Genomic DNA, 12,528 nt, shown 5'->3' with positions numbered 1-12,528 from the left:
TCTAAAAATTAAAAAATATATTTAGGGGTGGACTACCCTTAACATTTAGGGGGATAAAAAATAGATTTTGTTCGATTCTCATACCTACCCAATATGCACACAAAATTTCATGAGAATCGGTCAAGCAGTTTCGGAGGAGTTTAACTACAAACACCGCGACACACAGTACAGTACAGTTTTGACTTTCCTACCATTTTATTATATGTATATATTAGATAAAATGATGATTTTATATCGCCCCAGTCTGAAGAAATGTGTTGATCGATTTTTCTGATTATAGTTGTAAAAGCAAACGTTACGCAAATGAATTATAGGTTCCTTACATATATTTTTCTTGTTTCAGATTGCTGTCAAAAGAGAAAATATGTTACATTTGATTTCAATTGTGTAAGTACATACTATATCTTTTTTTTTTTCATATTTAGTTTTTATATTTTATTGTGAATCCCATTTAATAACATTTAAATATGAAACAACTACATAATTGCAACAGTGTAAATTTTGAAACAAAAAAGAATAAGAATAAGCACTATAAAAAATTATATTGATTAATTCAAAATAGTGCAAAATTGTTTTTAAACTGTAACAAAACACACACACAACACACAAAAATCTTAATAGATGATTCATAAATGATTAGCTAATCCCTATGATCTTAAGATGGTGTTTCTTGGTAGTAACATTTATTCTCTAACGGCCGAACCCAATATTCAATCTAAAGATAGAGATAGGTAGTTATCATCGACTGCTAATAACTAACTATCTATCCTTTGTAGTTGTCCCAATAATTCGCATAGGGGAATACTATCTCCAGTTAGCTGTAGATAGACCGGCTACCTGAGCTCTTCCTTACATTCCAGTATACGCAGCGTCACAGACGGCCTCAGTTATGTTACACAGATGTTTTGTAGTATTTAAATTTGTCATACAAATTTTATTCATATTAAAGTAATCTTGTTTTATAAAAATATGGACAAATTAATTTTTACACAGACTTTTTAATTTATAATAAATGATATTATTTTAATATGGAATCCATGGTAAATCTAGTAACGGAACGTTTTAACACGACACGAAAAGACGCTACGACGCCATTACGCTTTATTGAATCGTTGTTTCGTTTGAATTTGTATATTTTTTTTACAAATCAAATTATACAAATCATTGCAAATTATAGGTACAATCATTCACCAAATTGTTTGTTTTATTCACAAGATGAGTAAAGTAAGTATTATTTCACAAGAAACATATTATTTTTATTCAATTAATTGTTGCAAAAGAGCAATATCACTTGAACTGCTACTTGAACTTGAGTCTGCCATTATTTTTCACTCGAAATTAATTTTATTTTAAACAAAGAAAATACTTTTTCAATTAATAAATCTTAGTTATCCCCCGAAAACTATAGATCGGATATTGTTGTTACTAAAGATAACCAACGTTACTGACAGATAGAACTCTATTATTATTGGGACGCTTACACTGTCATTTTCATACGAACTGTTATCTCTAGTAAGCTATCCTCCCTCTCGTCGATAGACAGCTTTGAAGGATAAGATTGCCTATCGTCGACAAGTTTATTGGGTCAGTAAAATGAATGATAGATAGATATTTCTGTCTCTAGTAGGACATAACCAGAGATAGATTGAATATTGGGTTCGGCCGTAAGCCTTAACTATTTAATATGATGGTAATACAAGCATATATCATAATTTCATTGATGACAAAATCAAACTGATAATAGAAGAATATAGGTACACAAATAGATTTCATATGATTAAGATTTTTAGTTTAACTTTTTTTTTTCAGATATAACTAATTTTTAACTGATAGAATATAACTTGCTGTTTAGTTAGAACCAGGTGAGTTAGTATTATCTATACCCTTAAATAAAATTTAAGTGTCTGTCTGTTATTTAAAAATTGTTTTTTTTTTTTCAAATGCATTTAGTTATTTAAACAATCCTAAAACACAAACAATTTTAAGTTTTGTCTCTCTTTCTGTTTGTCCGGCTAATCTCTAGAACAGCTGAACAGATTATTATGGGACTTTCACTGGCTGATAGAGGAGGTTGTAGCAACATATAGTTAATTTTTATCTCGAAGTTCCCACGAAATTGGGATTTACCTGGGATAAGCCGAGTTTACAGTGCGCGAGCGCTCCCCGTACACTTGTCTGTGCGAAAAATTGTTTTCGTAAAAAGCTAGATGCCTCACGAAAGCACGCTGAATGCTCTCTATACGCTACATAGCTCTCAATACGCGAGATAGATATAGGTCAATTGAAGAACAAAAATATATTGCCATCACATTAACAAAAAATCAAATTGTTTCTAGTTTTATTTTTGACGCAAATTTAAATTCATAATATTTTTAATTTCAATTAAAACATTCTACAAAAATAAAATTAATTTTATGATGAATTACACTGTTATCCCTGTCTCACTAAATCATGGGGAAAATATGGTATGGTAACATCTGAAGTTAAAGAACCACTTAAATATTAACACTATTGTAAGCATGATGTGTAATGTTTTTTTTTATTATATATTACAGGTTGTATGTATTTCGAGTCACCAAATTGATTATGGAGAACAAAAAAAAATTGGTAAGTTTTTTATTATTCACTTCAGCCTAATTACAGTTCACTGCAGGACATAGGCCTCCAAAAGTGCTCATAGTCAACACGCTGGGCAGGCTTAGTGACCGCAGGGCTGACTTTGTCACACAGAAAATGCTGCTGTCTGTCTTCGACCTGTGTACGAAGGGTGATCCAAAAGTAATGATAATGAAAATAAAACACATTAAGTTAAAATAATAATTTATTTTTCTACATAGTCTCCTAACAAATCAATACATTTAGCCCATCTTTTTTCTAAACCCAGGATTCCCTTTGAAAAAAATTCTTTTTCTTGACCCTCCCAAAACGCTTCAACAGCGGCCATTACTTCGCTATCGTCTTCGAATTTCTTGCCTGGGAGGCGTTCCTTGAGCCGAGGAAAGAGGTAGAAATCACTAGGAGCTGGATCTGGCGAATAGGGAGGGTGTTCGAGCAGTTCGAATCCCGTTTCTTGAATGGCAGCCATCGCAACTGCGGCTTTGTGAGCCGGTGCGTTGTCTTGGTGAAACAGCACTCCAGTTCGCAGTTTGCCGCGTCTTTTTTCCTTAATGGCCTCCCGTAATTGGTCCCTTATTTGGTCTGCGTAGTAAGAGCTCGTAATAGTGGCTCCCTTTTCCAAATATTCCACCATAATTATGCCTTGAGCGTCCCAAAAAACAGATGCCATAACCTTTCCCGCCGAACTTGAAACTTTGAATTTCTTTGGCGTCGGTGAGGAGGCTCGCTTCCAAGTCATCGATTGTTGTTTCGTTTCAGGATCAAAATGGTGGATCCAGGTCTCGTCCATAGTCACAAAACGGGACAAAAAATTTTCTTGATCTGCTTGGAACTTTTCGAGATTGACCCTCGAAATGTCAACTCGATTTTTCTTTTGCTCGTCGGTTAACATTCTGGGTACCCAACGCGCAGAGACCTTTTTTAGATGCAACTCGTTCGCAAGGATTCTTTGAACGCTGCCATATGAGATCCCTGTGACCTCAGCTGCATGCCTGATGGTCACTCTTTGATCTGCCAACACAACATCTTTGACTTTTTTCACGTTGTCTTCAGTGAGGGACGTGGATGGGCGTCCTGCGCGATGTTCATCTTCAGTGGTTGTTCTGCCCAGTTTAAACTCCTTGGCCCAGCGTGCAACTGCATTCACCATTTCATTTATCTCTGACAGTTCATATTCAAATGAATGTATCTCCCGGAAATCGTGATATATTTATATGATTTTTTTAGGCTGACGTAGTGAGTATATAAGCAAGCAAAAAAAATTTTTTTTTGGATTTTTATGCAGACCTGAAGTAACCGATTATCATTACTTTTGGATCACCCCTCGTATTTCAAAGCCAGCAGTTTGATGGTTATCCTGCCATCGATGGGTTTTTTAAGTTCCAAGGTAGTGGAACTGTGTTATTCTTTAGTCGAGGCCACCCACGGGATATATGGCTATATCCTTGCTGCTGTTTTACACAGCATTTTTATTATTATTAGTTAATAATCAATTTTTTTGTTGTTAATTGTGATGTTATACAAACTTTAAAAGATGTAAATCTTTACAAGCAGACAGAATTTAAATAGAAATGTATTTTAATCTATGGGGGAAAATGGTTTCCATTTTAACTTTTTTTTTTTATGATGACGACTTTTGTATCGCCCCTATCTGATCATCTGATGATTGATTTATTCTGAACTAAAAAATAATATTATATAATTATTAAAGTATACAAAAATAGCAAAACATATTTCTTAATGGTTTTTCATTTTCAGGTAATCAAGCAGATAAAATATAAATTTTTTATCTATACTGAAGTCTTAAAATCACAAAGTAAGTTATATAAAGTTTGTTTATTATTAAAGTAACCTTTTTGTTTCCAGAAACTATAAACTATATTAATGTAATATATATGATGATTTTTATATCGCCCCAGTCTGAAGTAATGTGTAGATCGATTTTTCTGATATGATTTTTAATAAATTTTAAATACAAGTCTCAAAACCGTTATGTTAAATAGTATTTATTGTTTCAGAATTAGAAAAGCTGCTTATTGAAAAATCAATGAGACAATGTCATATGTATGGAGGTAAGATGAATAATTTAAATCGATCAAATATTTTTTTTAATTATTACGGACAGGCTGTTGTTCATTGTCCATGAACCTATTATAAAATTATGAAAAACTTTAATCTATTTAATTTAATACTTTTATATGGTATTTATTTAAAATCAAAAATAACTATTCAAATAGGCGCCAAGAGCACCTTCGAATACTCATTTTACAAATTAAAATTTTATGGTGTTTATTATTTTTGCAAAAGTAAAGCTACCACCAATTCGGAATGTAGATTCTGCAGAGATAGAAGAATCTATGGCAAACTGCCGTTACTCTTATGAAAATGATATATAAACTGTGTTTTAGCACAAAATTATTATTATTAATAATTTAAATACAATGGGTTTTAAAAGATTGTTATGATGAATTACTGTTATCCCTGTCTCACTAAATCATGGGGAAAATATGGTATGGTAACACCTGAAAATTACAAGATTTTTGTAATTTTGTAGGTAGTAGAAATATAAAAATATTAATATCGTTTTTTTTTTTTTTTTTATTACAGGTGTTAAAGTTTACGGATAACTTAATCAAACACAATTTTATTGGTAAGTTTAAAAAAAAATTGTCACTAAAAGATCAGAAATATTACGTAATTTTTTTTCTGTTAAAAAAAAATATTGAAGAACACCAAATAGTACTAACACTTTTTCGTAAATACGTTATTTAAAATGATGATTATTTTAGACAAGCATATATCTAGACTTCTTTGAAGAAATAAATTGACTGATATTTAATTGAAATTATTTGTAAAGAATTTCTTTAGACAACATTTATCCAACATGTCCTTTTACACAACAGGGGGAAGAGAATGCTCTAATATCCAGACAGTCAATGAGGCGTTATTTGCACTCCTGAGGTTAACCACATGCGAGGGGAGGTCCAAAAGCTCGTGGGAGACATTAGGGATAGAGTCGTTAGTATATAAATTGAGTTTCATCCCTATTACGTCATTCACTGACGAATACCAACACTCGCCTGCTAAACAAGTCAATCCGGAAGAAAAAATCAAACAAAGGAGAAAATTGAAAACCATGCTGTGATAAAATTCCTTACCAAGCAAGGAAAGAACGCTCAGACCATTTTGAATGAAATGAAGTTTATGGGTGGAAAAGTTTATGGAGAACAGTGGATTTACAAATGGCATGGTCGGGAGTCGATTAAAGACGACCCCTGCTCAGGAAGGCCAGTTGAAGTCACACAGAGAGAGAAAGACCACATCAGAATTGAAGGCTATTGTGAAAACGGATCCATCACAAATCACGTCCGAGTTAGCTGCAAGCTGTGGTGTTAGTGATAAAACTGTTTTAATCCACTTGAAGCACTAGTACGAGGGTGCCTTTTTAAGTTCGCGGAATGAGAGGGGGGTGATGACTCGACTAAAGAAGAAACAACTCGCAGAAATGGTTGGCGTATCCGATACAACCATTTTTAAAATCCTGCACGATCTACTTGGCATGACTAAGGTCAGCGCAAGATGGGTACCGAGAATGCTCACGCCGCCGCAAAAACAACAACGCGTATAGTGTTCACGTACATTTTTGGACCTCTGCAATGAAGACAAGGATGGTGTATTGAGTCGAATTGTTACTGGAGACGAAACTTGGGTTCGTCATTATGAACCTGAGTCAAAACAAGACTATGCAGTGGCATAAAAAGGGTACAGCACCCCCCAAGAAGTTTAAGGTGTTACAGTCAGCTGGGAATCTCATGGCAACGGTCTTTTGGAACTCAGAAGGAATATTATTGATCGATTATAAAGATAAAGGTGTTTCTATAACCGGAGAATACTACGCTTCAATATTAGAACGATTAAAAGAAGCCATTAAACAGAAAAGACGGGGAAAATTGACGAAAGGTGTGCTGCTTTTGCACGACAATGCGCCCGTCCACAAGAGCCGCGTAGCGTTGGCTGCCCTGCTTAAAGTGGACTTCGATATTTTGAACCACCCACCCTACAGCCCAGACCTGGCCCCGAGTGATTATTACCTCTTTCCAAAAATGAAAAAAGAGCTGCGGGGTAAAAAATTTACCACCGATAATAAAGTTAAGGAGGCAGTTTCAGCGTATTTTGAGGACAAAGATAAAACATTTTTTATCAGGGTATAAATAAATTAATTGAAAGATCTGAAAAATGTGTCCGCCTTGCAGGTGAATATATTGAAAAGGAAAATAATTTGGTTTTTTTATTTCAACCCCTTACCCTTCATTCCGCGAACATAAAAACGCTCCCTCGTATGATTCCATTATTATTACAACAAACCAATTAATGTTGTAGGTCCTAGAATAATTGTGTTTGCTCGCAAACGAAAAAAAAACCGACTTCAATTACATCGACGAGTAATAACAACGTAGATTGACGAAAAAATAGTCAAGTAACTACGCGTTATTAAAGATTACTCAAAAAGTAGTTATCAGATCTCAACAAAATTTATATGTGACCACATGACAAACATCAGCTTTCGATTAAATTAAAAATTATTAAAATCGGTACACCCAGTAAAAAGTTATTGCGGATTTTCAAGAGTTTCCCTCGATTTCTCTGGGATCCCATCATCAGATCCTGGTTTCCTTATCATGGTACTAAACTAGGGATATTTCCTTCCTAACAAAAAAAGAATTATCAAAATCGGTATATCCAGTAGAAAGTTATGCGGTGTAATACAACGTAGGTCGACGAAAAAAGCGTCAAGTAAAAACGTATTATTAAATATCACTCGAAAAGTAGTTGTTAGATCTCAAATAAATTTAAATGGGACCAATTGGCACACACCACCTTTCGATTAAAACAAAATTTGTCGAAATCTGTCTACCCGGTCAAAAGTTCTGATGTAACATACATAAAAAAAATATATACAGTCGAATTGAGAACCTCCTCCTTTTTTGGAAGTCGGTTAAAAAACAACTATGTACGGATTTGTCTACGTAAAATAATGACGAAGCTATATTATCTATCATCTATATATATATATATATATATATATATATATATATATATATATATATATATATATATATATATATATATATGTGTGTGTGTAATAAATATAATAAGCGTCACCACGAAATCTCCGATACTATAACACCTACAAACTTAAAATTTCGCAAGTAGGCTCCAAATAATGTATTTTTTAAAAATCAACTCCCTTTTGGAGTTAAAACGAGGGATGGTAGGTTGACTCACTCATCATGAAATCTCCGAAACTATAAAAGCTATAAACTTAAAAATTGGCTGGTAGGTTCCTTATAGGGTGCAGACATCACTAAGAACGGATTTTATGATACTCGACCCCCAAAAGAATAGAACGTGGGTCGGAAGTTTTTATGAAAGGCCTATGTTTTTGAAGAAAGAGACGAAATTTAAAATGTATGTTCTATAGGGGGTGAGAAGGTGTCCAAATAATGGTAACTTTAGAAAACAAATCCCTTTTGGGTTACAACGGGGGATGGTAGGTTGACACACTAATCACAAAATCTCCGAAACTATAACAGCTACAAACTATATATATATATATTATAGATACTGAAAATATATTAGCTTCTTGGATGGAAGACAATAAAACCACTAACTGGTCGAATGGATTTAAATTTGTTCAATTCGTGAAGAACAGAGCATTTCACTCAAGGATAAAGCAGTCTCCGTATCAAACAATGTTTGGAACGAAACCTAAAGTGGGGCTAACAACATGTAATCTACCTTTGGAATTATAAGCGGATTACATAATGAAGAAGAGTTGAAAGTTGCAATCACAGAAATGAATCAAAACTTTGATGATAATGAAGAGAACCAAGACAAACAAGAAAAATTAAAACAAAAAAAAAAACAGATAAAGAACAAGAAAAAATCAAAGAACAAGGAGAAAACAAAGAACAAGAAGAAATATTTGAACAGAAACGAATCAATGATATTGGAAGCAAAAGAAAAAGCTCATTTGAATTTAGTAAAACAAGCAAAGAGAATGAAAACACAAGCGATCAATCTCATCCACCATTGAAAGTTGGGAGAAAATGTGACCATACCAATCCCAGACCTTCGTAATTTAATTGGAGTTGTATTAGAAGTTACTTGTGAGCAGTTATACTGGATTGGGACAGAGTGGGATTTTGGAGAAATTGTACTGCAGGTACGAACCTACTTATTCAAATTGAATGTGTCTACTTAGTGAATTTGTAAAAATAAATAAATTTGTGTGTGTGCGCGTGTATGCGTGGGTGTGCATGTGCGTTTGTGTGTGTGCATGCGTGTATGTATTTGTCTGTAGGTTTTAACCGTTTTTAACATTTTATTTTCCAGATCCGAATTTGATGGCTGCAAAGAAATATTTATCCGGCAGGATGAGGTGCCTATTGGGGTAACCTCCAACCTTTGTTGCACCGCGACTTACTCGAATCCACTTTGTTTTGTTTTTTTTTCTACGCACCTCGACTTTTCTTGTCTGGTCCCATAACCTATTGGGGTATATAGGGACACCAGGGAAAGAAAGTGTTTATAATGGAGAAACTTTTTATTATTCGAATGCCACAAAAAAACGCTCTTATACAATATACTCCATATCTTCATTACATCAGAGAGAGGTACGCTCCGTATATAGTATAGACAAACTACTTTCCAAGGGATGTGCACATTGCACTCTTACAGTGCCCAACGTAACATTAGGAACATCTGCAAAGAACGCTGCTATCGGAACAGGACAAGGTTATCCACGATGTGTATGTTCTACGGGCTGTAAAAACAATAAATGTATATACAAGAAAAAAAGATCGCTGTGTAATTCAAAGTGCCATAATAGATCTGGATTGGGACAAGAAGAAGAAAGCCAAGTCCAGATACAAGAAACGATTAAGGTGTAGAAGCACCGACTCGTGGCGCAAATTCTGCAGCAGCGTGTAAACCTGCGAACAGGCCAATAGGGTAAGAAAGGTTCTAGTAAACCAATCCAGCTAGATGAGCCAACGGCTTACCACTGTTTTGGTAGCCTGCTTAGCTCACAGGTACGTGCCAAGGCAGTGGAGGGAGGTAAAGGTAATCTTCATCCCCAAACCGGGAAAAGTGACTGCTCCGAACCCAAATCCCACAGACCTATTAGTCTCACATCGTTCTTGCTAAAGACTCTTGAAAGGTTGTGCGAACGGGATCTGAGAGAAAACCGCTTAGCTATAGTACGCTTAGACCCACACCAACACGCGTACAGCCAAGGTAAATCAACAGAGTCAGCTCTACATGCAGTGGTCAGTAAAATAGAAGAGGCCATTGAAAACCATAGAAATTTATTTATTTTGTAACTGCGAACTGAATAACATTTTTTTTAAAATTCCACGCGGACGAAGTCGCGGGCACAGCTAGTAGCTAAACAAAATATAAATGTTAAATTTGAATCTCTACATATTTTATACGATGTACGACAAAGTACCTAGTTATCAGCTAAACTGTATACAGTATTTTATATTAGAAAAAAATAAAAGTAATATAAACTAAAATTATTTTATTTTCAATATACGAGGGAGCGTTTTTATGTTCGCGGAATGAAGGGTAAGGGGTTGAAATAAAAAAAAACCAAATTATTTTTCTTTTTCAATATATTCACCTGCAAGACGGGCAATTTTGCTCAATTTCAGCTTTGTCCATCCTGGATGGATATTCTCGTCATGAGTCAGTGACCTTTCTCTTTGAGGGAATCGATCACATACACTTTTGGGCAATTTGTTTTATAATACACTAACTGTTGCCCACGACTACGTTCACATGGTTATGAAGATATGCATTACTATCAAGATGTTTATCGCAAATTATTTTTTTATTTCTGTCACTTGAAATGCTTATCACACTGAGTAACTTTTTAAAAGGCACAATTTAGTATAATTTAATAGTTATTTTCATAAAACCTCTCTATACACCACATTTTTTAGTTCAGGCTGCAGTATAAATAACCTATCAGGCGAACTTATAGCTGCTGTATATGTTTCATACAAACTACCAACCCCAATTAAACCTCCTTAGCGGTGAAATGTCGCAAAATCCGTTCTTAGCGGATGTCTACTAACTATAATCTACCTCCCTGCTAAATTTCATCTTTGTCCATCCTGGATGGATGGACCATCCAGCGGTTTTTGAGTTCTCGTGATAAGTGAGTCAGTGACCTTTCTCTTTTATTATATTACACCTCACCACCTATAGAGCATACATTTTAAATTTCGTCTCTTTCTTCAAAAACATAGGCCTTTCATAAAAACTTCCGACCCCCGTTTTATTCTTTTGGGGGTCGAGTATCATAAAATCCGTTCTTAGTGATGTCTGCACCCTATAAGGAACCTACCAGCCAAATTTTAAGTTTATAGCTTTTATAGTTTCGGAGATTTCTTCACGAATTGAACAAATTCAAATCCATTCGACCAGTTAGTGGTTTTATTGTCTTCCATCCAAGAAGCTAACATATTTTCAGCATCTATAATATATATATATATATATATATATATATAAGTTTATATGTGCTTTTGTCGTTATTTTTATCGACCACTTTAACTTTTTAGAGTTTTGACTGATAAACCAGTCAAAACCACTTTTGACGGAATCATTTAGTCAAAAGTACTTTTAACCAGCTCCATTGGGCAAAAGTACTTTTAACTGTTATTTTAGTCAAAAGTATTAATGACTAAAGCAAACGGACAAAGGTACTTTTGACTGATTTTGCTAGTGAAAAGTGCTTTTGACTGGTTAAGAGTTTTGGCTGCAACATGTATACTCTATAATTATGTTTTTAAACAATAATGATAACATTGTATCACTTTACCGCATCCGGACTGTGATAAAACATTTTATGAAACAAATGCATTTGATAGAACAGGTTACACACATAACCGCCATATCACAACAAAATGCATTATATTATTGTTACGGAGTTTGAAACCACGGGTGAAACGACGTGCAAAATAAAGGTAAGTACCTAGTTAAAAAATATAACAAAGGATTAACGATACGATAACCACGTTAAATTTGTTTTTACAACTAAATGTGAAACTACTTTGTATAGGGGTTATCCAAGGAGGAATCTAAGAATTTGGCTACTTATTACTCGGAACAACATACATCTTGCAATAATATTGACAACTCCTTCGAAGTTGATATTTCGGGAGATCAACTTTTAAAAATATTAGCAAGAAACAGTTACAAGTACGTATAAATTATTGTTTAATTGAATCAGTACACTTACTGAGATACACTATTTAAATTATATTGCTCAATTCATGTAAAATATAAAGCGTTTAAAAATATTTCAATAAAATATTTATCGAATTCTTGCAAGACCATTTTCGTGTTTTGTTCTTTCTTCGGTGCCTTTGTAACAACATTATTATCATACACTACCCACCCATAAATAATGCACATCGACCTTTGAAAAGAGACATCAGACAATCGGCTAATTACGTATCGCACTGTAAGTAGTTTCTTTTTATTTACAAGACATAGTCATAGGCAGTAAAGAAAATTCTTTTCTTTTACGCATGTCAAACACTGCGTTACACAGCATCGCTAATTGGATAGCAACTAGTATTTCGTACGACAGATCTAATAGACCTTTCTTACTTTTTAACCGACTTCCAAAAAAGGAGGAGGTTCTCAATTCAACTGTATTTTTTTTTATTTTATGTATCATCATCAGAACTTTTGACTGTGTGGACCGATTTCGACAAAAATTTTTTTAATCGAAAGGTGGTGTGTGTCAATTGGTCCCATTTAAATTTATTTGAGATCTAACTACTACTTTTCGAGTTATATCTAATAATGCATTTTTACTTGACGCTTTTTTCGTCG

The 12,528-nt window shown here is 34.1% G+C and overlaps 1 protein-coding gene, 1 long non-coding RNA gene and 2 other non-coding genes across 4 annotated transcripts; 3 read left to right on the top strand and 1 right to left on the bottom strand.

Annotated features, from left to right (window-relative positions):
* The first annotated feature begins 213 nt into the window (after positions 1-213).
* Positions 214-280, top strand: LOC123660041. The gene has a single exon (XR_006744125.1). It is a non-coding gene; the product is annotated as a small nucleolar RNA SNORD31 (small nucleolar RNA).
* Positions 281-2,821: 2,541 nt separating this feature from the next.
* LOC123659897 (histone-lysine N-methyltransferase SETMAR-like) lies at positions 2,822-3,766 on the bottom strand. Its single transcript, XM_045595060.1, has one exon. The coding sequence runs from the start codon at positions 3,764-3,766 to the stop codon at positions 2,822-2,824; it is 945 nt and encodes a 314-aa protein (XP_045451016.1).
* A 455-nt stretch (positions 3,767-4,221) lies between these two features.
* LOC123659968 lies at positions 4,222-5,811 on the top strand. Its single transcript, XR_006744109.1, has 4 exons — positions 4,222-4,432; positions 4,635-4,688; positions 5,224-5,266; positions 5,520-5,811. It is a non-coding gene; the product is annotated as an uncharacterized LOC123659968 (long non-coding RNA).
* Positions 4,505-4,570, top strand: LOC123660040. Its single transcript, XR_006744124.1, has one exon. It is a non-coding gene; the product is annotated as a small nucleolar RNA SNORD31 (small nucleolar RNA).
* Positions 5,812-12,528: the final 6,717 nt, after the last annotated feature.

Source organism: Melitaea cinxia, chromosome 14 (genome assembly GCF_905220565.1).
Source record: "Melitaea cinxia chromosome 14, ilMelCinx1.1, whole genome shotgun sequence".
Lineage (NCBI taxonomy): Eukaryota > Metazoa > Arthropoda > Insecta > Lepidoptera > Nymphalidae > Melitaea > Melitaea cinxia.
The sequence above is the reverse complement of the archived record's forward strand: the minus strand, read 5'-3'. Positions and strand labels throughout refer to the sequence as shown.

What these genes read in the sequence shown, in the direction of transcription:
- LOC123659897 (XM_045595060.1), bottom strand. Translation starts at nt 3,766, where the DNA reads ATGGTGAATGCAGTTGCACGCTGGGCCAAGGAGTTTAAACTGGGCAGA.